This window comes from Selaginella moellendorffii, unplaced genomic scaffold (assembly GCF_000143415.4).
Source record: "Selaginella moellendorffii unplaced genomic scaffold, v1.0 SELMOscaffold_54, whole genome shotgun sequence".
NCBI classification, from domain to species: Eukaryota; Viridiplantae; Streptophyta; class Lycopodiopsida; order Selaginellales; family Selaginellaceae; genus Selaginella; species Selaginella moellendorffii.
In genome coordinates this window covers 658,064-684,199 of record NW_003314315.1, presented here as the reverse complement: position 1 = coordinate 684,199, position 26,136 = coordinate 658,064, and the positions used below count along the sequence as shown (strand labels likewise).

General features: G+C 47.9%; 6 protein-coding genes, 1 non-coding gene and 1 pseudogene across 9 annotated transcripts; 4 read left to right on the top strand and 4 right to left on the bottom strand.

The window, feature by feature from the left end:
* Positions 1-2,321: 2,321 nt before the first annotated feature.
* LOC9661282 (cyclin-D2-1) lies at positions 2,322-3,865 on the top strand. The gene is made up of 6 exons (XM_024687700.1): positions 2,322-2,696; positions 2,767-2,856; positions 2,929-3,027; positions 3,088-3,289; positions 3,347-3,477; positions 3,535-3,865. Exons 1-6 carry the CDS (start codon positions 2,397-2,399, stop codon positions 3,766-3,768), a joined length of 1,056 nt encoding a protein of 351 aa, XP_024543468.1. The 5' UTR covers positions 2,322-2,396; the 3' UTR covers positions 3,769-3,865.
* A 1,839-nt stretch (positions 3,866-5,704) lies between these two features.
* LOC9661671 (cyclin-D1-1) lies at positions 5,705-8,126 on the bottom strand. Its single transcript, XM_002982485.2, has 6 exons — positions 7,588-8,126; positions 7,438-7,524; positions 7,276-7,374; positions 6,994-7,195; positions 6,791-6,921; positions 5,705-6,725 (listed from the first exon to the last, which is right to left on the bottom strand). The coding sequence occupies exons 1-6, from the start codon at positions 7,843-7,845 to the stop codon at positions 6,486-6,488; spliced, it is 1,017 nt and encodes a 338-aa protein (XP_002982531.1). The 5' UTR covers positions 7,846-8,126; the 3' UTR covers positions 5,705-6,485.
* A 2,426-nt stretch (positions 8,127-10,552) lies between these two features.
* On the top strand, positions 10,553-11,772 carry LOC9661281 (NADPH-dependent pterin aldehyde reductase). Its single transcript, XM_002982628.2, has 6 exons — positions 10,553-10,635; positions 10,697-10,866; positions 10,933-11,002; positions 11,097-11,290; positions 11,353-11,525; positions 11,591-11,772. The coding sequence occupies exons 1-6, from the start codon at positions 10,566-10,568 to the stop codon at positions 11,661-11,663; spliced, it is 750 nt and encodes a 249-aa protein (XP_002982674.2). The 5' UTR covers positions 10,553-10,565; the 3' UTR covers positions 11,664-11,772.
* Positions 11,734-12,923, bottom strand: LOC9661280 (bifunctional protein FolD 2). 2 transcript variants are annotated; one of them, XM_002982484.2, is made up of 3 exons: positions 12,447-12,923; positions 11,988-12,392; positions 11,734-11,939 (listed from the first exon to the last, which is right to left on the bottom strand). In XM_002982484.2, exons 1-3 carry the CDS (start codon positions 12,837-12,839, stop codon positions 11,757-11,759), a joined length of 981 nt encoding a protein of 326 aa, XP_002982530.2. In that variant the 5' UTR covers positions 12,840-12,923; the 3' UTR covers positions 11,734-11,756. The 2 variants fall into 2 exon arrangements, with proteins under 2 accessions (XP_002982530.2, XP_024543524.1); XM_024687756.1 differs by having other exon boundaries at positions 11,988-12,923.
* Positions 12,924-13,875: 952 nt separating this feature from the next.
* On the top strand, positions 13,876-13,947 carry TRNAP-UGG. The gene has a single exon. It is a non-coding gene; the product is annotated as a tRNA-Pro (tRNA).
* A 482-nt stretch (positions 13,948-14,429) lies between these two features.
* On the bottom strand, positions 14,430-16,376 carry LOC9661670 (pectinesterase). The gene is made up of 2 exons (XM_002982483.2): positions 15,280-16,376; positions 14,430-15,211 (listed from the first exon to the last, which is right to left on the bottom strand). Exons 1-2 carry the CDS (start codon positions 16,217-16,219, stop codon positions 14,532-14,534), a joined length of 1,620 nt encoding a protein of 539 aa, XP_002982529.2. The 5' UTR covers positions 16,220-16,376; the 3' UTR covers positions 14,430-14,531.
* Positions 16,377-16,795: 419 nt separating this feature from the next.
* On the top strand, positions 16,796-19,082 carry LOC9661669 (annotated as a pseudogene). The gene is made up of 9 exons (XR_002993893.1): positions 16,796-17,094; positions 17,175-17,266; positions 17,318-17,427; positions 17,481-17,616; positions 17,670-17,721; positions 17,764-17,864; positions 17,917-18,334; positions 18,391-18,444; positions 18,503-19,082. The product of XR_002993893.1 is annotated as a lecithin-cholesterol acyltransferase-like 4 (transcript).
* Positions 19,083-20,260: 1,178 nt separating this feature from the next.
* LOC112350807 (putative germin-like protein 2-1) lies at positions 20,261-21,042 on the bottom strand. Its single transcript, XM_024687671.1, has one exon. The coding sequence runs from the start codon at positions 20,995-20,997 to the stop codon at positions 20,332-20,334; it is 666 nt and encodes a 221-aa protein (XP_024543439.1). The 5' UTR covers positions 20,998-21,042; the 3' UTR covers positions 20,261-20,331.
* Between the last annotated feature and the right edge of the window lie 5,094 nt (positions 21,043-26,136).

The following is a 26,136-nucleotide window of genomic DNA, read 5'->3' as shown; positions in this document are numbered from 1 at the left end:
ATGACGCTGGGCCCGGGCTGGTGGTGGTGGCCCTTCCAAAGTCACAGGAACAGGCTTCGCGGGCACGTCAAGTGTCGTTTCTTCTAGAACTTTGTTGACAACGTCAATGGCTATCACCAGCTTTTCCGAGACCGCAGACTGATGCACAAAATCCACTGTCATTTCTTCGAGCTGTTTGAGGTTGGAATGCCCCTGGACGCCATGCAGCAGGCCTCAACGAGAAATACGAGCAGGCAGAGAAAGCAAAATCTGGCAGCGCAGGTGACGATGAGGGCGAGGGGCGGAGCGTCCTGGATGACGCCAAGGCAATGCTCAAGGACGAAATCGAGGGCGCCAAGAAGGGGCTTTCAGGCAAGAACCATGCCTCGCAAACGAGGTAGCCAGGGAGCACGACGAGGCGGTTGGGGGGCTCGTCCGATCCGCGTGCAGGAGATGCTCAGGGGTGACGAGCAGCACGCCCCGGACGAACCGCTGGGACAGATCGATCAGGCCAAGCGCCAGATTGCGCGCTCAAAACGCCCAACGAATATTCTTGGTAGCTTGCGAATATTCCTGGTATGGGAATTGGGGTTAGGGCTATGGCTTGCGCCAGAGCTCGGTTTGGTAGTCGGTCTCCCAGATGGCGATGTAGCCCCCGTCCGTGACGGAGAGCGCGGCGGTGAGGGGGCAATTGTCGCAGAATGCGCCCGACACGAACAAGATCGTCACCTTAGTGTCGAGGAGCACCAGATTTGCGTCGATGAGGTAGCATCCGGTGCCCTTGCCAAAGGTGTCGCTCGCCCACACCACCTTGTTCGTGTCGCGGTAAGTGTCGTAGAGCACAAAGTTGCAGTCGCGCTGCATCCTCGCCTTGTAGCGGCCGCTGGGCGAGACGAGCGTGGCGCTGCGGCCGATGATGGAGCCAACTGCCTCATCGGCTCCCCCGATGATGCTGGATCGAAAGGGCCAGCAGTTCCCCCAGTCGGGATCAGGATCACCGAGCAGGCGTACTGGATTGTTGGCAGTGTCCAGCGCTGGCCGCTGAGCCCAGGCGAACCGGGAACTCGTACTCGATTGGGAGTGTCTAGCCCTGGCATGACACATAATCGATGCCGAAGTTCTTCCACACGTACGCGATCCTGCCATATCGATGTCCGTGGAGAAGATGCTGTAGACGCGGAAGAAGGCCTCGGCGACTTGGAATCCATGGCCCGCTTAGCGTCCGGAGTGATATAGCACAGCCCATCATCGGCTGAGAGGAAGCTAAAGAACCATAGCCGGACACTTACCCGGAACTCGGTGCCAGGATGTGAAGCTCCTTCCCGAGGTGTAGGATGATTTCTTCTGGGGCAGTGTTTGGATGAGATTGTAAGCCTCCCTCGAGATCGATCGAGTTTGTCCGGCCTTGAATCTGTAGCCATGCTGTCTCGCGAGGCACACCGGATCCACGCCATGCACACGTGAAATCTCAAGATTAACAGCAAGAACAAGAACTAGAAAAAAATGCATTTAATAAATCTTTATTTACCTTTTTCTCTTCATATTTTGCTCAATCTTTACCTTTAACCTCGATTTACTTTTGGAGAAAAGTTGGCAGCCAGATTTTGAGGAGCCCAGATCCACGGCTGGTGTTGGCTGTTTCCCTTGTTTGTCAAGATGGCGTTTCGATCTGGCATATTTAGAGGGATAAACAATCCCTTGTGTCAATCTTTGTTGGGGCAGCTGACGTGGGAGGCTAGGGCTGCGCTGGCGCGGACGTGGCGGGCTGGCGTGGGCGAGTTTGGAAGCTTGCCATTGTTTGGCATCTCCCCGGCCTGGCCTGCCAAAAACCCAGCCCAGCCAATTTGGACAAAAGGCCCCAGTCAGTGTTTTTGCTGTGTGTGTGTGTGTGTGTATTGTCACCCTTCTCCAAATCCAGCCAACTTGTTGGATTCGCCAAGAACCAAAGGCCAAAGTGAAAAAACAGTGGCAAACAATTTCACCTTGACCTTTGATCGAAGTTTCTGGTCAAGGAAAAACTTTCATTTTCTAATCGATTGAGTTGATCGATCGATGGAAGGTCCGATCACGCAAAGGTTTAGTGTGTGATTGGAAAAGATTGGAGGCATATTGAAGTTATGATTGTTTGATCCCATGGATTCAAATAAAGGTGGCCACCTTGGCGGATGAAAATGAAACCAATCATCATGGAGGGGAAGAAAAATACCAAGTACAGGGAGCGATACAGTAGCTTGCTTCGTATTTCCGGGAATTATGAGCGAGTTTTATTTCGATTTGGACGTGAAATTTGGGGCTCAATCTCATTGATTTTACTCGCTCGCTCTCTCTCTCTCTCTTCTCTCTCTTGCTTGGGCTTGACGAAGAAGAAGAAGAGAGCCAGGGCAAATCCGGGATGTGAGCAGCGCCGATCAAGAAGAATGGCCATCGCTGCCGACGGCGATGACGATCTCCTCCTCCTCGAGTGCAATGAGGACATCGGCAGCTGCGCCAGCGGCAGCTCCAGCCCTTGCAGCAGCAGCGGCCGCGCCTGGCCCCCGGCGGCTCCCCATCTCCTGTGCCGCGCGATCGACATGGATCGCCACGGCGAGGAGCAAGCTCTCAGGAATCTTGCGAGCCGGGAGGTCGCGCATTCTCCTGGCCCCCAATATCGCTCCAGTCTCGAGTCCCAGCCGCTCGTCTCCGCGGCCAGATCCAATGCCGTGGATTGGATGATCAAGGTATGGATTCTTTCTTGCGATCGATCGAGATTTCTTAGCCGATGCCCCGTTTTCTTGATCTTTCGTCTAGGTTCGTGGCGTGTATGGGTTTAGCCCCGCGACGGTGGCGCTCTCGGTGAGCTACTTGGACAGATATCTTGCCAAGGAGCTCCGACACAAGGTTCTCTCGATCGATCGAGCGAGTTTTTTTGTTTTGTTTTTGGGGGGGTCCGTTTGTAAGCTTTTCTTACAGGTTTGGAAAGCCTGGATGATCGAGTTGCTATCCATTGCATGCTTATCTCTAGCGGCGAAAATGGAGGAGACTTTCGTGCCGCTGCTCCAGGATTTACAGGTAAGTTGGCAGCGATTGGTTGCTTCGATCCGGGACGATCCGTTGATTGCTCTTGGTCAGATTGAGGGCCTGGAGCACCTTTTCGAGAGCGTGACGATCCAGAGAATGGAGGTGTCGGTGATGAAGTTGCTGGAGTGGAGACTGAACTCGATCACGGCCTTCTCCTTCGTGGGGGGATTGTTGCGCAGCATAGAGCTCCAGCAACACTTGAAGCTACTGGCGTGGAATAGAATCAACGAGCTTCTCCTGGGGACTCTAGCAGGCAAGCTTCCACTTGTTTTGTTCGTTTGTGAAATATCGCTTGGTTTGTGGGTGGCAGAGATTGTTTTCCTCGATTTCTCTGCGTCGGTCGTGGCGGTGGCGGCCACGGTCTGTGCTCTTCAAGAGACTGTCCCATTGCAGGCTCAAGCTTTGAAGCAACTTCTTCTGGGGATGCTACTCGTGGAAGAGGTAAACGCTGGTGGTGGCGCTTTGGAATTTGATCTTGCTTGCTATCGATGATCACAGGCTAGCTTTGACAAGTGCTACGGGGTTGTGGAGGACGTGCTTGTAGATCCAATCTGTCCAGTGTCGTCCTCAAGCCAGGTACTACTTCTCGACACCTTGAGAGCCTGTTCGTCCGAGGGCGAGAGCAACGCTTCGAGAAAGAGGAGTAAGCCGGACGATGGCGGTGGCGGTGGCGGTGGCGGTGGTGGTGGCGACGGCGATGCTGCTTCAAAGAAGAAGCGATCGTCCCAGTAGCAGAGGGCAAGAAAACCACGAAAAAAACGAAAAAAATTCTTGGAGGCACGCATTCATCGAGACAAAGATTCATAGACGAGCATATCTGTGTACATTAGAGAAGAGTTTGTGTGGATCGATCGTGTTCTTGGCACTTGGTTTTGATTGGTTGTAACATACATAGCAACAAAGACTAGTCTTTAGCTTGTGAGCTTGCCACGCTTGTCCGCCCTCCACGTGACAAAACCCTAATATTTGAATGCTAGGCATATTTTCTTGGAATCTTTTCAAATTAAAGCGAATGAAGGACTTTCGCCGCGAAAGACGATTCATCTTCCCATCCAATTTATCAAGTTTAGTTTCGACGCGGCAATCGAAGCTGTGTTCCTCCTCGGGTTCTCGACTTGCAAGCAGCGACCCAGCAGCATTAAAATCACGAGAAAGGAAAACAAGGAACTGGTCCAAGTCTCCTCCTCGCCTCACTTGTCAATGATACCCCAGCCGCAAGCAAGCAACGCTCAGGCCAAACAAAAAAACATATATCTTTTCTAAACCCTTTCCCAGAGACCCTCTTGTCCAGCAATAAAAGATTGTCACTCACCTCTATCCAAAGATCCAAAGTTCCAAACATAGGTACTTGCGTGCTGCTGCCCCTTGTTGTTGTTTCCTTCTTGTTGCTGTGATCTCTCGTCACTGGAAGAGAGCGATAAGCAAAAAAAATTTAAAAAAGAGAGGAGGAAGTAAACAGCGAGAAACAAACAACGAGAAAGGACCAAACCCGGGGTACGCGAGTGTGGAGCCGAGCCGGGCCGGACCGGCGCAGTCCACAGCCAGCTCTAAATTTCCCATCGTGTAGAACGTCAGTTCCTAGCTATCCATTCACAGTTGTTAAAAAGAGAGTGGAGAAAAAAAAGGAGAGAGAGAGAGAGAGAGAGAGGCCCGCCTGCTTGTTTGTGCTGCTGTTGCTGTAGCTACAGTTGCTGGCTGGCTGCTCTCCCCCCTGCTGCTGCCTCTCTCTATACTTCACGCTTATAAACGCCTCTGGATTGTGGCAGTCCTGCCATTTCCACACCCTCCTTATGTCAGTCGCTCACACCATCTGTGCCTTCTGAACGGAGGAGCGGCCTGTGCTGTGTGGGAGTGAGGGAGGAGTGGAGGGGGGAGAGTGAGCGGGGTGGGAGTTTGGAGTGGAGTGCGGCACAAAGATGGATCGAAGCGATCGAGCGAGCGAGCGACTGGGTGGCCTGCGAGATACTCTGGAGTTTTTGCAAATCTTACGCCTCCTGTTCACGCTGGATGGACCTGTGTAGGAAACACAGATTTGACGATGAGTTAAGGACTGCGAGAGAGAAGTAAGCAGCTTAATAGAAAAAAGAAGACGATGGCATGCGATGCAATAATGTGCTCCTAGCTAGCAAGCGGTACAAAGCAGAAACAAATATATGAGTGTGAATGTACACTTACCCCCGTCCGTTGTCCTTTCGTCTTAGCACACACTCAAAAGATCGCTGTGGTGGCGAGCTTATAAAAAGTAAGATCTGGATCTGAGTGAGAGAGGGAGACGGCAGCCACCGGCAGCCAGCAAGCAGTCGGCAGTCGCAACAGCACGCCTCGATTCCATTCCAGATTGGATGCACAACGCTGTAAGCAGCAACAGCGGCAGCAGCAGCACGGGAATTAATAACTGCCAGATTGAAAACAAAAAGAATGAAACCTCTGTTGCTTTTCTTTGGTCGAGCGAGCAAGCGCCATCCAGCCAGGCTCCAAAGAGTTTAAACTCTCGTCTTCACAATCCACCTGAAAACTAACCTGAAACAAAACGAAAGCAACAAACACGCGCAAACAAAAGTTAAAGAGCAACGAAGAAAAGGAAGGGTGGTAGCCTACGACCAAACGAGGATACGGTAGGATACGATGGATGGACCGCGGCCGGACACCAAACAAGAGCCCGCTCTGGTGGATGGATTATACCCCTTCGGGTGAATTCTTTCTTCACAATCAAAGAACCATCAAAGCCCACCTCCAAGTGCAGCTCCTTTTTCGACGGTTCATGGTACAAGCCACTCTACCATAACAATAAAGGCCAAGGAACGGGGACAATCTTCACGGCCACTGGACCCCTCAACTGGCTCGTTGACATCTCTTTGCGTAGCAAATCCCACCTCACTTAGTAGCAGCAGCAGCAGCAGCAGTAGTAGTAGTAGTCGTAGCTCTAGCTGATAGATAGTTTACATACCATAACTTCCTCCTCGCCGTTGTCAACTTTAAACTTCTGAGGAGCGAGCATTCCGATACTGACCAAATCCTCCGCCCCCGAGGAGAAAAAAGCCCGCCCTTGAAAAGACGAAAACCGTAGTGGTGGAATGTGTGTTGTCTTTTGTCTCTGTATCTGTGTTTGTGTGTTGTGTGTCTCTCCCTGTGTGAAAACCAAAGCCCTGCTCCAAAAACCATCGCCTAACTCCAGACTATATCATACTGAATGTACATTGCCGCAAATTTGCCTCGTTGCCTGTCTGCTATATCACCACCCCCTCGTCTCTCCTTGAGAAGTTGCAGAGGGGCAGTGTTGGACCACAGAACACCCCGAGCATGATGGAAAAAAACAGGAAGATGTTCTACCGTCCAGCAATCCCAGGAGACTCGGGTGATCTAAATTCCTCATCGCCGGACGTCCTGCTTCCTTCTACAATCCTCCGCTGCAAAATGGGAGCCAAATCCTTTCGCCCTGCTGTGCCCCGTCACCCCTCTGCCTTTAAAAACTCGTCCAGCTTCCGCTTCACGGACTTTGAGCACGCATGCTGCGCTTTCCCGGATTCGTCCCAATCCGGGTAGCTCTCACCCGTCTGCGAGACCTCGCCGTTGCTGTATGGGCTCGGCGACGCCTTGCGGTTTTCCAGAACCTGACTCACGGAGAGAAGCGGGCACAGCGGATCCACCACCAACTCCTCCATCAACCTATAACATCGACGAAGTTGATCCTGACCAAAACCAATAAATGTCACACCTCAAAAAAAACTTTCACTTAAAAAAAATGCGACTTTACCTGCGGTGTTGGGAGAATTTTGGCTAGGCTCCCCTTCAATGCTTCGGCCCGCAAAGGGAGCAGCTCTTCCAGTGCACAGCTCATGGCTGCGAGTGAGACCACCGAGGGTGGAAACGCGAGAAAATCCATCTCTGCAAAACATCAAAGTTTAGATATATATGCTCACCCGAAACTATAGTGGCAAAAGAGACTGTTTTGCTCACCTGGCAGCATCTTCACCAGCACTTCACTGGTGCGATTCAACAGCGACAGCTTCATGTTGCGGCTCACATCCAGGTTTTGGAGCAATCCCTCGATGTAGGAGAACGGTGTTACAGAGCCCATCCTCCAGCCCAGCAATTTCATGACGGCAATTTCCATTCTCTGGATTGTTTTCGACTCAAAGATATGGTCTAGGCCTTCAATCTGCGAGTTCAACCCAGATCAATCTACCAAAATCAAGACATCGCCAAGATTGCAAGGGAGGGGCATGGCAGGCATTGCACCTGTAAATCTTGCAGCATTGGAACATCGGGCTCTTCCATCTTAGCAGCAAGAGATAAACAGGCCACCGTCAAGAGCTCAATCATCCATGCCTTCCAAGTCTGCAAAGTTACCACCATGAGCAAAAAAGGAATGTAGAAGCGCATGGATCCGGCAGTGCTTACCCTCAATAGCTGCTTGGAGAGATATCTATCGAAATAGTTGACAGCGAGCGCTATCGTGAGAGGGCTAAAGCTATAGACATTGCGAACCTGCATCAAATCAAAGGAAACAAACATAAGAGATGGATGAATCGGCAAGAAAGAACGCTCCACCTTCATCATCCAATACACGGCATTGGATCTAGCGGAAGAGATCACATCCTCGGACCTCAGGACCGCGAAATACCCCGCGTCGGGGAGATGGCCGGACTCGCGCTGGACGATGCTCGACAAGAGGACGGCATCATCAAAATGTAGGAGCACTGGCTCATCCGATGTGTTGTCGCCGGAGAAATCCACAGCGGCATTGTTGCCCTCGCAAGGGCTGCCGAGAATCTCCTCGTTGCAAAACAGCACATCGCCAAAATCCATCGATAGCGCACCGCCTTGCCGCGACCTCGCGCCCTGATTATTGGATCGCCATGGCGCAGCGCCGAGGAAAGGTCGAGCAAGCGGCAATCGCGATATTTCGCTGCTGGCGCGATGAAAGATCGGCGGATCGATTCATAGGCGCCACGATGGAGGCGATCCGCCGCCTCGGTCCGCCATAGCCAGCGCTTCACTCTCTCGCTCTCTCTCGCCCTCGATCTCTCTCTCACTCTCGCCCTCGAAGAATACACTCTAGGCCTAAAGAGCTCTCACACCTAAAGAGCTCTCACACAAAGCAAAAAAAGGCCTCTCTACAAAACAAATGGAAGACTTTGAGACGAGTGAACTGAATTTGAGCGGCAATTTCACGTCCGCCACATTTTCGGAAAATGTAGATTGCGATAATGAGATTTGCGTAGTTTTTACTCCCCTGTTACTATACCTGCCACTACTACTACGTATATTGCCACTGGCCAATGCCACACCACTCGGCTCTACGGTGTAAAAGTTGAAAATAGTAAGGGGAATTATGGGTTTTCACCATGCGAGGACCGTAATAGGCACGCGGCCGTACCGTATAGACGGTGACATGGCTCGCGCCGCGCGAGAGGGCGAACGTTCCAGAACCAAAAACAAACACCCGCATCAATTAGACCTAATTAATTGCCACATTAGGGGACGAAGCTAAATACAAGAATGTATTATGTATAGCGGGAATGTGAATCTCCATGATAGATTTTAGCGGGTGGCCATCATAACACGGCCACTCTTTCCGTTTTCCGTTTAGCTGTTAGCCACCATTTTTTTACTGTTTACTGTTTTAGCGGAAAGAATGCCCTATTTAAACCCCCTGCGCCTCTGACTGCTAGCGGCTCGGCCATTTGGGCTGGCGACACCTGTCACCATATGTGTGGGTGGTCAAGTTTGACCAGGCTACTTACCTGGCTCCTGTGATCTTTTGTTTTTTTACCTGTTTGCCTGCGCTGGAAAGGTCTCACTCCCTCTGGTAGCTAGTTTGTTATTTACCCTTGGTGTATAGAAATACTGGCGAGATATTTGTATCGCTACTAGCCTTGAGGGGATATTCACCCAGCTGGTGAAAGGAGTTTGTGAGCGCCAGTCCAAAAGGGTTCTTCCAATTGCAAGTCACGGATGTTATTTTCCCTTGGCGATTTTACTATTACCACGTGTTTCTTGGTGTTTCTTCACAGACTTTACACCAAACACTTTCAACCAGTGTGGTGGTGAGCTGTGTGTAAGTGTGGGAGGCGTTGCTCGTCGTCGTGATCGAAACCTCCACGTACCAAAATACACACACAAGCTTTTGATGCGAGAGAATATCTGGGCTTCTCGGGTTTGATTCCCGGAATCTCTTGACACTCCGCGGGGTCGATTCCCGCCAAACCCGGGCGGGGATTTGCTGTTGCTACTCACATGGGGGGACAAATCACGGCTCAAAGGTTTTGGGTTTACGGGCTTTTTTTTGCTTCTTTTGGAGACCCCGCTAATATTATACGCTCCAAGATTCCCCCATCTCCAGCTTTATTGTGGTTTGCTTGTAAAAGCGGTGCCCAGGGAGGAGCAAAGGTAAAAAGGAGGAGGGGGTTTAAACACTGTAAGTTGGGTGACAGCGACAAACTACATGACCCGGTCACGGGATCGAGTTCAGGGCGAGCAAATGCTGGCCGGGCTGGCAAGCAAGCAAGCGCGCAGGGCGGGTGGAAGAAATTCTTGCTCGCCACCATTTAATTTTAGGTCTGATAGAGAAGGAGGGGTATACTGTAATGCGAAAGAGACAGCGCTTCTTTTGTGGGTGCCTGCCATGCCAAGCCAAGCCAAAAAGATTATAATGTGGAGACTTTTGCAAGGGGCGGGGATTTGATTTAACAAGGAAAAAAGGGGAGATGAGGTTTGTTCTCGGTTAGATTTCTTGTCGGGCATTCTTCCATCTTGGACTGCTAACTGGGCGATTGACCGGCATAGTTAAATCCCCCCAGCAAGGATTAAAACAATTAACCCAGTGGGGGTGAATCTCCATTCTTTACTCAGAGGGTTCCCATCACAGGGTGATTGTTGCGATTCTTTTATATCTGATCGCTGTAAGTTCTCTGTTACTCCTCGCTCGCTGCGCGGAGGGGGGCCTTAAAGGCGTCCTTGGAGTGGGAAATTTGTTAGCGGCAGGGCGGATACGTCTCGATCTGATAAGGTTAAAAACCTTTCCACTAATTAGGGCTCCTCTCTGGCCCCCTCGCCATCAAAAAGAGACATGCACGATCTTGGGCATCAATGCATATTGGCCTTTGCACGAATAGAGAAACACTCCCTGGTAAAAAGTTAAAACCCCAGGATCCCTCTTTTGAGCCTCAACTTGGCACATGTGAAAACCCCTTTCCAATTTTTTTCATACAAAGTTGGCGGTCCTAAGTTGTTTACTCGGCCTTACAGCGCCCCGTCCGGTCTCGAGATCTTTGAAAAAAACATCTGGTCTTTCTCTGGGGCGGCATTGCAAAGGAGCAAGGGGGGTGGCGCAGTCAATGATTGTAAGAACATGCCAGTGTAAAAAATATGGCGGGCCGTAAATTCTGACTGTTTTTTACCCGGGTGGCTTGGCTGGCTGCTCGGCTGGCTGCCAAAGACCCTTGCACTTCTTCTCTTTCTTAGGGTATTAAGGGTTTAAGGTTTAAGAGTTTTTTAGGGCAAAGTGTTTTTTAGGGTTAGGGCTCATGTCGAAGAACACGGCGATGCTGGTGAGCCCCGGGACGCCTGCAGGTGCGGCGGGAGCTCCTCAAGCCGGTGCTCTTTTGATCGTTCTTTCCTCCCCAGGCATTGATGGTTTGCTCGATCGATTGCACAGCGCGGACAGTGTTGATCACTGGCGTGACGAGAGGACTCGGGCGAGCTCTGGCGCTGGAGATTGCTTCCAGGGGTCACACGATTATAGGGTGTGGGCGTGACGAGGAGAAGCTCACCTCTTTGCAGAATCAACTGGGCGATAGCAAGCACATTCTTAGAGCTGTGGACGTTGTAAGTCTTTCTCTTTTCTTTTTTGTCTATGTTCTTGACGATTTTTTATTTTTTCTTGTTTTCTAGGCTTCAGATAGCAACGTTCAGGAGTTTGCTAGAGCTGTGATCGAGCTCAAAGGAGCTCCCGATATTCTTGGTAAGAACACAAACTTCCCTTCTTTTTTTTTCTTTCTTCTTTCGTCTCTTCCTGAAAGGAAGCATGATTTTCTCATTGCAGCGTTGCATACCAGTTAATAATGCAGGTGTGATCAACAGCAATGGGAAACTGTGGGAGGTTGCCAGGGAAGAATTTGACAACGTCATCGATGTCAATATCAAAGGTCCTGCGAATTGCCTCCGCCATTTCGTGCCTCACATGATGTCCAAGAAGCAAGGAGTGATTGTAAACTTCTCATCTGGATGGGGTCGATCAGCAGCTGCCGAGGTATAAGCTCTCCCGAGCGATTTTTCTTCTTTTCTCTCGCTAAGCTCGAGCTTTTGTCACAGGTATCTCCATACTGTGCTTCAAAGTGGGCGATGGAAGGACTTACTCGCTCGCTGGCTAAAGAGCTACCTCCTGGAATAGCAGCTGTGGCTCTTAATCCAGGAGTGATCTGCACAGACATGCTAACGACATGTTTTGGAACTTCGGCAGCGATGTACCAGACCCCGGAAACATGGTGAGTGTTACTCAAATTTCCTTTTTCAAGCTTCTTACTTACAACTTACGCTTGTAATGTAACAGGGCTCCCGCTGCTGCGACGCTTATACTCGCATTGACAGCAGCGGACAACGGATCATCTCTCAACGTGACATGAAACCGAGCGTTCTTGAGTATATGATTTTTTTTGTTCTTCCTTTTTACGTCCGATACATGGAGCTTTAGTTCCTGATACTTTTGCAATGATGTTTTATAGAGGTTTCCTCTTTGCATGGTCTCTACGCTGCGCTGCAAGGAGTGTGTTCGAGAGCACCATTGCAATGGTGATCGGGCCGACTCCACCAGGAACAGGCGTGATCGCGGTCGCTACATTCTCAGCCTCCTCGTAACAAACGTCTCCTACGAATCGGAATCCTTCTTCCGAGCTAGGATCCTGGAGATAAAAAGTCAAGCTCTACAAGTAAGAAGAGGACACCTTCACCTTTACTTGGTTCATTCCTATGTCTATAACGACAGCTCCGGGTTTGATCCAGTTTCTTCTCACAAGATTTGCGTTTCCTGTGGCAGCAACCAGGATATCAGCAGTCCGAGCAATCTCTGCTGGTTTTGGCGTATGCTTATCCACGATTGTGACAGTGGCATTGTGTCTCTCGAGGAGTAGCGCTGTTGGAAGGCCGACGGCGTTGCTACAACCAATGACCACCACTTTCCTCCTCTCGACTTGGAACTTGTATCGAGTAAGAAGCTCCAGGCAAGCTCGCGAGGTGCATGGCACGAAACTTGGCTGGAAATCATCGAGAGCCAGCTTAGCCAAGTTGAGGGGATGGAGGCCATCCACATCTTTCTCGAGACTTATCTCTTGGAGCACGGTTTCCGGCCGGATCTTCTGAAACAGTGAGGCAAGTAACGATGAAGAGCCAAGTCGTGGGTGATTTCTTACCTTTGGCAGTGGGAGCTGGACGACGATGCCATGAACGCTCTCGTCTCCATTGAACGTTCGAAGCGCCTGTATGATCGCCTGGAGCGTCGCTGTTTCGGGCAGCTGCGAAGCGAAGGATTTGATTCCAACTTCTGTGCACGCTGTTCGTAAGTTATGAATGTAAGCTTGCGATTGAGGGCTATCTCCCACCTGAAGCACTGCCAATCCAGGCCTCGCGAAACCCACCTCGGCGCCGCCAGTTCTTATCGTCTCTGCGATATCATCCTTGATTTCCTGAGCTACGAGCCTTCCATCCATTCTCCGTGCTGCTGCTGCTGGCATGGTGGAATTGTGTTTATGACAGCTCCTCGAGGGGTTTGAGAACCCAAAGCGTACTCCAAGAGTTCTCCACATTGAACACTCCTAGGTAAAGGAAAAAAATTGAATATATTTTTAAATTAAATTTGTAATTTATAAAAAAAGAAAGGTGCTAGTAATTTATTTCTCTATCAATTATATTTATTAGATAAGACAAAAATAACACAAAAACCTATAAAAAAAACACATTTTCCAGCCCTTATTGTTTACAAGCAAGATTTCTTCAAAATCGCAGCAAAGGAATCTGAGCTTCGGTGAGCAATGAGGAATGCTGCAAGCTTATGCAATGTGGATGAAAACACCTCACAGCCAAAGTGATCAACTTCAGGTCAGTGTTCTTTTATTCATTGGTTACACACTTACGTTCTCGTGTTCTCTAGCTTTGCCCAACGATGGCCCCAGATGTTTCTTCTTCGCTACTTCTTATTGGACACAACCGGATGTATAAACATCTACCTCATCACCCGAGACACGAAGAGAAAAGGCGAGACCTTCGATCAGGGTGGCGTAAGTGGAAACCTTCTTTGATTGTCAAATCCAGATTCACGAAACCAATCAGTCGCTGTTTCAGGTTCCGTTGTCAAGTGTCCCACTTGGCGCATGTCACAAGCTAGAAAATAGAAAAGGTCGATAATCACTGGTGCTGATATCAATATCAACTCATGTCCGGCAATGTTAACGAGCTGCGTCTGGTGCTGAGCTGGTTGACAGTCTCTATAGTACCTCCGTTCTCGAGCATGCACTTCGGATTCTGCAACTTATGAAGCGACTGGCCGGTTCATTCCTTTGAACAGCTTCCCATTTCTTTAACGCAAGTAGATCCAAATGTACGGCAAAGTGGAATCTCAAGATTTTGAGATCCTCTCCAAGGCATGTCACCTTGCTGATGTACAACGATGGCGTGTAACTCCGAATCTCTTGTTTCCTTTTGGTACAGATGCCTTTCAGGAGAATTTTGTCTCAGCTTCCGCTCTCCGGTCGAGGAAAATAAATCCAGTTTTAGTCTACCAAATTATGAAATTGGCTCGGCTGCAAGCTCCGATGTCGTTCTTGCACTTATCACGAATGTAATGGGCATTTGGTCTAGTGGTATGATTCTCGCTTTGGGTGCGAGAGGCCGCGAGTTCGATTCTCGCAATGCCCCCATCCAGTAACTTATTCTGCCCTTTTCCATTGAGCTATCGCCTCCGGTAGACTTTTAGCAAATAAAGATGAGGTTCTTTGATTTTCATTCCTGGTTTCCTTCGGGAAAGTTGTTAATGTCCGGCATTTGGAGCCACTGCTAGAACTCCAAATGCTTTCGTTTCACAAACGTTTCCGTTATGGTACCTCCGCTCATGCACTTCGATTTCATGAAGTGACAGATTGCTTCATTCCATCGGCTTGGGCCGTAACGTAAGTAGATCCAATTGTACAACGATCGAGATCTCTCCATCTGTATTTTGTTTTGATTCGGCTACTTTTGTTACTTTCAAAGGCAGGAGCTCTTGTCTCAGTTACAGTCACGCTCTATAAGTCCAGTGGGGAGGATGTAACTGCTGTTCTTCATCCCTGGAAGAATTCAAGCTCCGATCCCAGTGCATTTTCTGCAAAGTCAACACTTTCATTGACTTAATTTGACTTTCATTGACTTCTTGAAGTAGTCGTAATTTATTTGTTTCAAAATCAACCGTCAATTCACACTTCTTCTGGAACACTATCACGTAGAACTATGACGTACCTGATTTTCTATATCCCAAGCGAGTAGGGAAAACTAGTCTGTCCAAGCCAATCCGACCCAGAGATGAAGCTTCCAGCAGTGAATTTATTAGCCACCACAGACGAGCTCATCTGTGACGACCAGCCAACTCTATTCCCGGTCCCAGATCCCGGCCCTTTGCTCTGATACTCGGCATAGTAGAGCGTCTTGAGCGCAAAGCTTCCATCCCACTCGAGCCACCCGGCCGGATTCACCACGCTCCCCATGTAGCACCGCAAGAACACTGTCCTGGAATACTTCTTCCATGGCCGGCCTAGATAGGTTGGAGTTCCACTGCCCTTGAGATCCTGAGTGCCGTCAACGCTACAGTCCTGGAAGCTGAGGCCGGTGTTTTGGTTTGGATCCGTGCGTCCCTGGGCGGTGATCGTGTTCTTCTGCTTCGCCATCGGCTTGCGAGCCAGAAGCGTGCAGCTCTGGAACACGGCCGCGGCGTCGCCAAAGATGAAGTCGACGGTTCCGTAGACGATACACTCGCGATAGAACTGGCGCGCGACGTGAGTGTAGAGCGTGTCCTGGTAGCCTTCGAAGGAGCACTTGTAAAACGCGACCTTGTCAGCGCTGACGCGAAGAGCCACCGCTTGGTGCTTGGCGGCCCCGGCAGTGTTTCGGATTGTCAAGTCTCTGGCAAGGAATCCTCTCGCGTTTATCTCTGAAAAGAACCAACTTGTGAAGTGTCCTACCAAACAAAAGCGAGAAAGGAAAAACATCGATACTGACCGACAGTAGATGTCCTGAATGTCGTGACTCCATCGCTAACGCTTTTGGAACCCGTGATGATGGTCTTCCCAATCCCGTCGCCAACAAACATGAGATTGGTCTTGGATTTTGGCACCGAAACTGTCTCCCTGTAAGTCCCGGCCTTGATGTAAATCACGTAGGTACTGCCACTCTTGCTGGGAGCAGCCTCCACGGCCTGCTTGATTGTCGAGTATCGTCCACTTCCGTCCTGAGCAACGATCACATTCGCAGTGACGGCCTTCTTGTGTTTCTTTTTTAGAAGCTCTGGCACCCAGCTAACGTCGTTAATTGTGCCGCGGGTCGGCGAGATCGATTGCAAAGTTGCTATAAACGCGAGAGCAGTGCTTATCCTCCTCCCAACTTTACTTCCTTCTTGGCTCAGCTGAAACACCACGTCCTGTCCGGGAGAGATCTGGCTCAAGCCGTCCAAGCATGTCGTCTGGTACGCGAGGGCCGAGCTGACCCACGTATGAACGTCGTTGAGCCTCGAGGTGCTGGCGTTCCTGAGAGAGCTCCCCATGGAGTCTCCGATCATCTCCGACGCATCAGTGAGCAGCTCCACGCAGTCGTCTATGGCCACCTTGCGGAACTTACTGCTGGCCAATTCACCGTCGTCGGAGGAAGTAAGAGCACTGGAAGTAGTCGTCCCTCCTCCGTAGCTCTGGCACATCTGAATCTCCTCGTGTACACCATCGAGAGAAGCCCTGAGAGCCGAGGAGATGAGCTCGAACCGGCCTGGAGCGCCCCTCGCAACATCCATCCCCTCCAAACCATACTTGGCCAGAGTGCTTATGCAAAACTCTGGATCGCCGGCATCCGACTCGCGGCAAGCTTGCTGATACGACTGCCGAGCAGCAGCTTGGATGGCGAGCGAGAGGAGCAACGCAAAAGCCGCGTACTGACGCGATCCAAAGGCCATGGCAAACTTCCAAAGCTTTGATGCTGCTGCTGCTCGAGAGTTCTCGGACAGAGTTCTTGAGAAGCCTCGAGTTTAAATGCCACCGAATTCCGTTGCCACATTCTTCTAGGAATCCTATCCTCTCAGAAATCCATCCCAGCAACCAGGGACCACAGCCACCATATTTCCCTGACATCCCTTCGAGCATACCTGACACCACCTCCATTGCACAGATTGGGATGCTACACCAAAACCTTGTAAGTTTCTCGCAACCAGTCCCACTTCCCATGTTCCACCATTGCGTCTCTTTTGCCGCTTCCTTGCCTTTTTCTTCCGTGCTACACTGTCGCAAGATAGAGTGTTACATCGGCCAGCCTCGATTTCGACGTGCCTTTTCTCCTCCAAAGGCAACTCTGACAATCGCAACGTGTGTAGAAATAGCGCTTGTTCAATCACTCCCTGTCACTGCTTTTTCCGCGCACAAAATCCTATGCCACTGCCGCTACCCGAAAGCATTTGCTCAAGAGCCCTAAAACCTGTTTTTAGGGCAAAATCACCCAAATCAGCATAACGGATATTCCTGGGATCTTTTTGTCAAAAGCCCTAACGTGAACTTAAGGGGAGGAGAGGGGATGATCGGCGCTTCCCTCTAGCTGCGAGGATGTTCGTCAATATCGCGGATTTGATCCACAAGGTCGAGGGATGGATCCTCAGGGAGCGGCAGCGCCGGTATGTGGATAAGGATTTGAATCCGGTGCTGCTGGTGCCTGGAATTGGGGGCTCCATTCTCAATGCCGTGTACGAGGATGGCACCACCGAGCGTGTTTGGGTCCGGCTCTTCGCTGCTGATGTCGAATTCCGGGAGAAGCTCTACTCCAAATTCGACCCTAAGACTGGTGAGTGTGGTGTGTTTGTTTTTTTCTCTTTGCCCCTTTCTAGCTCTTTCTAGCTGTTTGATTTTTTGCACTACTTACAGGAAGGACCGTGTCCCTGAATGAGAAAATTCGTATCGAAGTGCCTCAAGATGAGCACGGGATTTATAGTTGCGACATCTTGGATCCTGATGTGGTAGGAATCTCTCTTGACATTTTCTTGTCTTGACATTTTTTATTCCTCCAGATCATCAGAATGAATGTCGTCTACTATTTCCACGATTTGATTGAGAAGATGTTGAGCTGGGGCTACGAGCAAGTGTTTGGATTTGGTTATGACTTTCGGCAAAGCAACAGGTCTCAAAATCAGCTTTTGAATCGCTTTCCCTTTGTGACTTTTGCTCTGGCAGGCTTCCGGAAATTATGGATGCTTTCAGAAAGAAGATTGAAAAGATGTACAAGCACGCTGGAGGTAAAAAGGTGAAGATTGTGTCGCATTCCATGGGTGGCCTGCTCGTTAAGTGCTTTCTTGCTCTCAATCACGAGGTTTGTGTTTATTGCTTTGTTTTAAATTCGTCCTCTCAAGTTTGTATTGCTAGTTCTTCGAAAAACATGTCGATACGTGGATTGCGATCACTGCTCCCTGGCAAGGTAAAAACTATTGTCTTGGCATTCTTGACTTCGTCTCCGTAGGTGCACCTGGTTTTGTCACAGACTGTCTGTTAACCGGAGTCGAGTTTCTAAAGGGGTGGCAGAAGGAACTATTCGTTGCGAAATGGAGCACTCACCAGCTGGTATACTTCTCTTTTCTTTCAAGGGCTGTTTTTTTCATTACAATGACTGCAGTTGATTGAGTGTCCCTCGCTTTACGAGCTGATGTCGCCTCCCGATTTCAAGTGGAACCGACCGCCTGAACTTCATGTCTGGCGTAAATGCGAGACTTCGAATGGCTCTTGTTCCGTCGAGAAAGCGGTATTTAACAGGCCGTATAGCTGTGTGGAAGTGATGGCAGACGCCTTGAAAGACAATACGCTGCATTTCAACGGTGAAGTCCTACCTTGCCCCTTCAACTACGACATCCTTGAATGGTCCAACAAAACCAGGGAGCTCCTGAAGGATGCAAAGCTTCCAAAGGGAGTTCTTTTCTACAACATATATGGCACTTCACAAGACACACCATTCGATGTCTGGTAACGTTTTTCGTTGCAGCTATGGCAGCTCCGACTGTCCTATCGAAAATTTAAGCCACATCTTAAAAACTGAGGTGTGTGTGCTAGTAAAATTGTGGACTTGGTCTCACTTCGTGCTTGCTTGACGTAGGCAACTTTCACGTTTGTGGATGGCGATGGAACGGTACCTGTGGAGTCCGCAAAGGTTGGTGATAGGAACAAATCATCTTAGCTCGCCAGCTCACAATCCTTGACGAACGTAGGCGGACTTACTTGACGCGGTCGCAAGAGTGGGAATCCCAGGCGATCACCGAGGGATTCTTCTCGAGGAGAGGCTCTTCCGTGTTGTCAAGCATTGGCTAAAGGCCGGAGAACCGGACCCGTTCTACAACCCCATCAATGACTACGTGGTGATCCCAACCCCGGCCGAGTACGACGAGTACCAGCGCAGTCACGTAGAGATTTCTTTCACGAAGCACCGCCAGGAAGAGCAGCGCGGCCAGAGTCATGGACACCGCCAGGGAGAATTCATCGCTGCCGTGATCTCGGGATCGAATGGACAGATTGGTGCTCGAGCTGAAGCTCACGCTACGGTGGAAGACGATGGTGGTGACTTCGTGGAGGTGTCTACGTTTGGTGTTGTGGAGGGCGGAGACGCTGGAGAAAGGAAGCTTGCCCTGGACAAGGCGATGGCGGCGGCATCCGACAAGGCGACAAACGTAGCTATTGGCTGTCGGGGATAGCGACATCTGTGTATGATGTATCGCTTTTGTATATATCAATGCTCGATTGGACAGTCAAAAGACTGACTTGCTAGTCAATAAGAGACTCATTCGCTACAAAGGGTTCTAGCCTTGGACATGATCGCTAGGCTCTTCCTCATTGTTTTCTTGTTTCCCAACATGGACATGATTGCTAGGCTCATCCTCATTGTTTTCTTGTTTGGCAACATTGATTTCTACAATCCTATTGAAGCAGATCCAGTGTTTCAAGCGAGACAGCACCCATGGAGGTTAAAATCTGGAGATGCTCGCGTGATCTCGAGGGCGATTCTAAAGACTATCCGATCAATCTCAAGGGAGAGGTATTACACCTATGGAAGAAGTTTCACGTCCACATTCATGGCTACAGAAAATCTAAAGGTGAGTGTAAGGCTGTGGCTGTTTAGCGTACGCGGGAACGATGGAATGTGCTATGTCACACCAGATTCTTCACAGGTCATAGATTCCCAGGCCCTAGTGAATGCGTTCCTGGGTTTCTATAGCGCGGCTTCACGAGAGATTGAGAGCAGAGGCTATGGCCGAATTCTCTGCGTGTGGAAGATTTTTGCCATTGACTATGTATCTTGGTATGGAAGGCCAGAGAGTTTGGCTTCTTTGTCTCTCAGATTCACAGAGCAAGACCATGAAAAAGATCAGGTAGTGTTTGACCATTCCCGTGATTTTAACCGCACTCTCTTTGAGATTACCACGGATCCCGACTGGGAGAACTGCTGGCCTTTTCGATCCAACATGATTGGAGGAGCCGATGCTGCAATAGGATCATACATTGGCAACTATGCCACGCTTGTATCTCCCAGTGGAAGATACAAGGCGATCATGCAACAAGACTGTAACTTTGTTCTCTATGATTTTTATCGGGACGTGAATAAGGTAGTGTGGGCAAGTGACACGTTTGAGAAGGCCAAGGGTTGTTACATCAATCTCCAAATGGATGGAAATCTAGTACTAGTTGATTCTACTGGTACGAGAGTTCTGTTTGCTTCTGATAGGTATTGCCCAAATCAGCCAGATTGTGTGATTACTGCCAGCCTCTCTGTCACAGATGGTGGCTACATTGTCATTTGGGAGTCTGACTATCAGACTGAGCTATGGCGGGAACCCAAGTAAATTCATAGATAGAACTTCTGGCTCAGAAGTGTTTTAGTGAGGAAAATTGTGGCGGTGGCAACACTAAACTTGTATGTTAATGAAAGTCAAAGAGGACGGAGATGGTCAAACAAATAAAATTTACAAGTGCCGTGCTGAAATAAAGATTGCGTTTTTTATATTATGCTTACGAAAGATTCCACTATCGCTTTGCAAAGAAACTTTCAAGTCATGCCGATGAGCTCTCTCAGCTTCTGGATGAGAGCACGGTCATCAATCTGGAACGCCTTGGCGATCACGTCGTCGTTGATGGAAGGATTAGAATCAAACACCGCCCTGGCCACCTGAGACGCCCCAGGGTTCTGGCTGTTGAAGCCAGCGAGCGCAACCGCAGGCTCCTGTCCCACATTGAGCTGGAAGTGGATGAGTCCCCGGGGGAAGACGAAAAGATCCCCTGGATTGAGCTTTTGGGCGAAGAGCTTGTTTTCCGGCAAGGTGGTGACGAATCCGACGTAGAGGGTTCCGCGCAGGAGGAAGAGCAGCTCGGTTCCTCGGGGATGGACGTGGGGGGGATTGGTGCCGCCGGGAGCGTAGTCGATGCGGGCAAAAGCAACACCAAAGGTGTTGAGACCGGGGAAATTGTTGACACTCGCCAGGGTGACGTTGGAACCGAGCTTGTTGTAGGTGTTCCCGGGAGTTGCCAGGAGGCTCGACTTGAAGTCCTCGGGTTTCACATCGTCGGCCGCCTTGCAGACAACGCCGTTCACCTTGACCTTGGAGCCATTATCTGCAACGCAAAAGTCCTGCAGCATATCCTCATCGGCTGCATGCACAAACAGGATGGAGCTGATTGCTAGAAGGAAAGGTAGAACAAAACGAAGATGAGCCATATTGCGAGCTTGGAAAGAAACTGATGAAGCTCTGAAGAGAGGGGCAGGTATTTTATAGCCGGAGAAGGGGAGGCAGGGTCCTTTTGATGACCTCGTCGTGAATCGTGCACAATTTTTCCCAATCAGGTTATACACGGTGTTCTTTTCCTTTCTATTTCATATTTTACTCTTGCTGTCCGCGTGATTTGCTTCCTGTGAAGTCGTCTCCAACGTTTTCTTTTAGTATGATGAAGCCGTCAAAGTCATCTTGTCTGTGTGTAATGAGGACTTTTGTTTTGATGCTAGGAACTAGTCCTTCTAGAGACTCAGTGAAGCGTGGATTTTAAGGTGATGGTTTGACACTAATTTGCTTTCTTCTTGCAGGACATTTCTCAGTCCATGCATAGTGTAATCCATTTTCATTCTAGAAGAGATGAGAGATGTGAGCAAGACTATTACGATGTGCATCACAATATTCTAACAGATAGAGATGTTCCTTCTTTAGTTTTCTTAATTCTTTTTGATGATTTTCTATAGGGAACTCACAGTAAGAAAACTAAAGGTGAAGTAGTGGCCAATAAAAACGATAACCAAACACCTCTAGTCATTTTCATTCCAGCTTCTGAGAAACACACTCAGCTTTCTGTTTTCCTCTTTGTAGCAAAAACCAAAGGTTTCTCTCAATCGTTCTATTCTTTTTATATTCTATTAAGGTGATGCTAAGCCCCGCTTAAGAATTTAGAGTTATGTTTAGAAGCTTAAGGATGTTAATATTCCATATTTCTAATTATTTTAGAACTTTAAGTTTTTTATTATCAATTTAAAGCAAACCAAAATAGTCTTACTTTTAACAACTGTATTAAAGATATTGAAAAATATATTTATTTATTTATAAATTTATTTTTTATTTTATCAAATTAATATACAAGTGTAACAAATTATACAATGCCAAGCTAATGCTTTAAAGCAGCTTCCATATGATCCACTTACTCACAACAAAACCAATATGCTCAACACTTGAAGCATGATGAAGCCAACTTCAAAAAAGGCTTTGCACCATTGCTTAATGCCTTTACCACAACTGTCACATATTCCAATTGTTCACTCTCACCCCACTATATGCAATGCTTGAAGCATTGTTCAGCCTATATTAGGGCGTGACTATAGTGCCATGCTCTAAACCTCCAAGCTGCTAAGGGGGAGTGCTCTTGTGTGGGAAGTGCAAACACTATTGCATGAGAAATGTGAGTACTCTTGCACAAGACTAAGGCTTAACAAGCACAAAGAGAAAATTCACAGTCAAGAGATCACAAATCAAAGTGGAAAAAGACAAGAATGACAAAAAAAACTTTACTATATTGCAGTGACATCATATTGTCTAAGATGATATGGCATTATGTTTGCATGGCATTCTAGATGTCATGGCATTTAGATTTTTTTTAAGCAATTTAAATATGATTGTATGCATTATGTTTTTATATGTAATTGAAAACAAAAAAAATATATCTGCAGATGTGTAAAAAAAAGATGCACCTATGTGCAATCACCAACAAGTGCCAGTTAAGGCAGACGTGGGTAGATCGTGGCATAATTGTTGGCATGAAGTAAAGAGTTACAAATTACCACCAATAACACAAAAGTATGGCATTGGGTTTATAAAAATGCTTAAGTTAAAGAAGTCAAAAATTAAAAAAATCATATATTGGCATATGGCATCCGGTGTCTTTTATTCCATTTTTAGAATATTATTTCTGAATATGCTTATAATCTAACGGTTTAAATTCAAAAACTTCAAATAGACAGCATAGATCAAGTGCCAAAGGGGTGGTAACGCTTCAATGTGATTTTAATGACATTCCAAATCAAGGAAATTTTTAGGGCAGATTGTGAGCTGCAAGCTCTCTCTCTCTCTCTCTCTCTCTCTCTCTCTCTCTCTCTCTCTCTCTATGTGTGTGTGTGTCACAATTTGGCTCCTTCCATGCTATAAGTTGGTATATGGAAGGTAAGCTTTTCTGGATTCTACTTCAGCCTCCATTGTTTGTTCTTGTGCGATGTCTTCAAATTCCAATGCCCTGGATTGAGCTGGCCATTGCGTACTATTCTTCTGTCAAAAGGAACATCCTAGAGAGGCGAGAACTGGCTGGTTTGCATGTGGTCAACAAGCTCAGCGCTCCATACCAGAGCACTGACAAGCATCCTGCAGAACCTTTTTATTTGCCAAGGACAGTGAGTTGCATATGCCAAGATTGAAAAGAGCCAGGTGATACGTTTCACCATCAGCAGCTGATCAGGTTTAGGAGGTAAGTAACTCTCCTCAAGTGTGTTTGACAGGCTGTTTGTTTCCTTGGTCGTTTCAATAAAAAAAGAAAGTGGACTATTGCGGGAAGAGGCTCTCCTTGGGTTCCATGAGAAAGCTCTGGAAATTAGCAGGTAACTCCTCAGGTTTTGTGTTCTTTCGGGTGATCTGATCTTGTGTCATGCCACTCAGGCCAGGAAGCACCCGGGACTGGCCGATGCAGTGGGTCAGCAATTAGAATTTATCTGCTTGACCCAGGGGGAAGGACTGGTAATTTTATTTCATTTTTTATTTGTTCTTGCCTTGGTGAAAAGCTTAGTTTCAGTTGCTCAATCATCTGAATAGCATACCAATTTTCTTATGTGCCAGAACGTAGCTGGTTCAAACTGTTCTCAGCTGTGGTGAGTTGCTGATTCAATCTTTCAAAGTAACAGTAAAACCAAATGATGAACAGAATGTGGTAGAAGTTGCAAAATCCTGCAATCTCTTTAGGCGAGAGCTGGACGGAAATTGGGCTTGCTGGCCTTGGTGGCAGTGAAACCTTGGCGGCGCCAATGATAAAACTACTGGACGAGGCCTTTTGTTGTCCTCCTCTTGTGAGTATGCCAGGCCAGCAAGGGAACGCTTGGATTCACTTGCAAACACAAGTACAGAACTCCAACATTCGTTCTTGCTTCCTCTTGGTATTGCTCTCATGTTTTCCATTGCTTTCACTAATGCTCTTTTTTATTAGTGTGGCTTTATAATGGAGACGGTCCTTCTCAGTCTGAATAACACCAATGATATTTGTCATTCATGAAGAAAGTAGCATTTATCTCGACAAACATCATTACTTTTGAGCTGAGTCCCAGTCCAAGTGAAGATGGCAGCGATGATCCAGCAGCAATTCTATAATGCAAGCAGCCTGATCGAGGTGGGGCCTCTAGGATTGATGTTGGCATGGACAATTTTGCTGTGTCATCGAGCTCACCAGGTATGTGTGCCTTTACATTCTCAACTCCTTTCATTTGCTCACTTTGTGTATGTTTCAGAGAGAAAGATGACAAGTCATGTTTTTCTCGATCAAATGAGTGAGGTAAGAGATGTCTCTTCCCTTTTGTGCCATTGTAAACTACACATCCAGTCTTGTGATTATTTTTACAAACTGCTGTGGCATTCAAGCTAATGGCTCACAATCAATACAACTATTCTTTTTATTGTTATTGACTCTGATATCTTTGTGGCACTTTTCTTTCTCATTGATGTGGATCACTTACTGATGTTTGATGTTTCTGTAGGAGAAAAGATGGATCGGAGAATGAAGATGTAAAAATGTGAAAATGAAGTAATCTCAGCACATAATAGTAAGGATTGCAGGTTTAATCAACCTTAAACTCATGACACTATGTCCAGGTAATTTATGGTAAAGTAGAATATGTCGAATTCTAGAAAAAGTAGTTGTTCTTATTTGCAATGAATGAGCTTTTGTGGCAGAAAGGCTGGGATTTATTTATTTTGGTTCTTTTGATTGGAAACTACTGAGATTCAGTGTTGAGCTCTAATAATGAAAGGCAGAGAATTTATGGTTGCCATATTCTTGCAGTGGGGATACAATCCTGAAATTTTGTGTTTACAGTTTTGGAGCCGATCAAAATATCCGAAATTTCCCAACGAGGAGTGCACTGCCAATACAACAGTGGTGCTCTCGAGTTATCGTCACTGGAGCCACTAATATGAACGTGACTGGCTGCTCAATTAATCAGACGCCATAGTTGAGTGCCAACGCTGTACCATTATGGGGTTCTTCCTCCTCTATCAGTGGAAAGCAACATGGCAGTGACTGCTTTGCCGACATTCTCGAGATTTTTACACAAGTGGTACTATGAGCCGGTGCTAAAGCCGGGACAGCCTCCACTCTCACCGGGTCCGCTTGGATGCCCGTCTTTATCAACATGGCTGCTTTTCTCAGAGCCTTCAAGTCTGGATTACCATACTCTTTCATGGGTCACTTCTTGGTTTCAGGTATAATCGAGTGGGTTTTACAAGGCATTTCTGTTCTAGCAGCCCACCGTCCTGGTTGCCACAGGCATGCAAATTCGTGCTCTCAAAAGACAGCTTTGAGACAGGATGGCCAAAGAGCGCTGTTGTGCTCATTGGACGAAATCTGTTTGCGAGATTAACTGAAGAGAGCTACTTGAAGCTTACAGAGTCACTGTGAACAATCCCAAAGCTCTTAAGCAGTACGTGCCCCTACAACAGCATGCCTTGCAAGGTGGCCTACGGAGCATAAGATTGTTCTTCTTACCGAGATGAGAAAGGTAAGTGATGTTTACTTCCTGTCTGTCTTATTTTCTCGTTGATACTGGTTTTTTCTGATATGACAGTTCACGTATCTAACTGTCCTCTACATTTTATATAGGAAAGACTCCAGTCTCGATGTGGATGAGATTTTCTCCTTGTACTACATTGTCATCCCCATCAACTTCCCCAACACTGCCTACAACAAAGCCTTGAAGGTAAAAGCCATATGCATTGTCTTACATAGTTTTGTGATGTTTTCCCATTCTCAGGCCAGGTGAAAGGTCATCAAGCTTATCCAGGACCTGATCAACCAGCGAAGAGCTTCTAGAAAGACACAGGAAACAAGCATTCTTTTGTTGCTCATGGATGAGCTGGATGACAAAGGAGAGTCTCTGGAAGTGCTGAAATCATAGACATGCTCAACATGTACATAAACGCTGGTCACAACTCGATGGCTGATGGTTTTCTAAAGCAAAATCCTGATGTGCTCGAGAAAGTGAAGATAAACATTTACAATTTCATACAAACTTTCCTTCATACAATCTTTCTTCTTTAGGCCACATCCAGACTATTCTGTAAAAGTT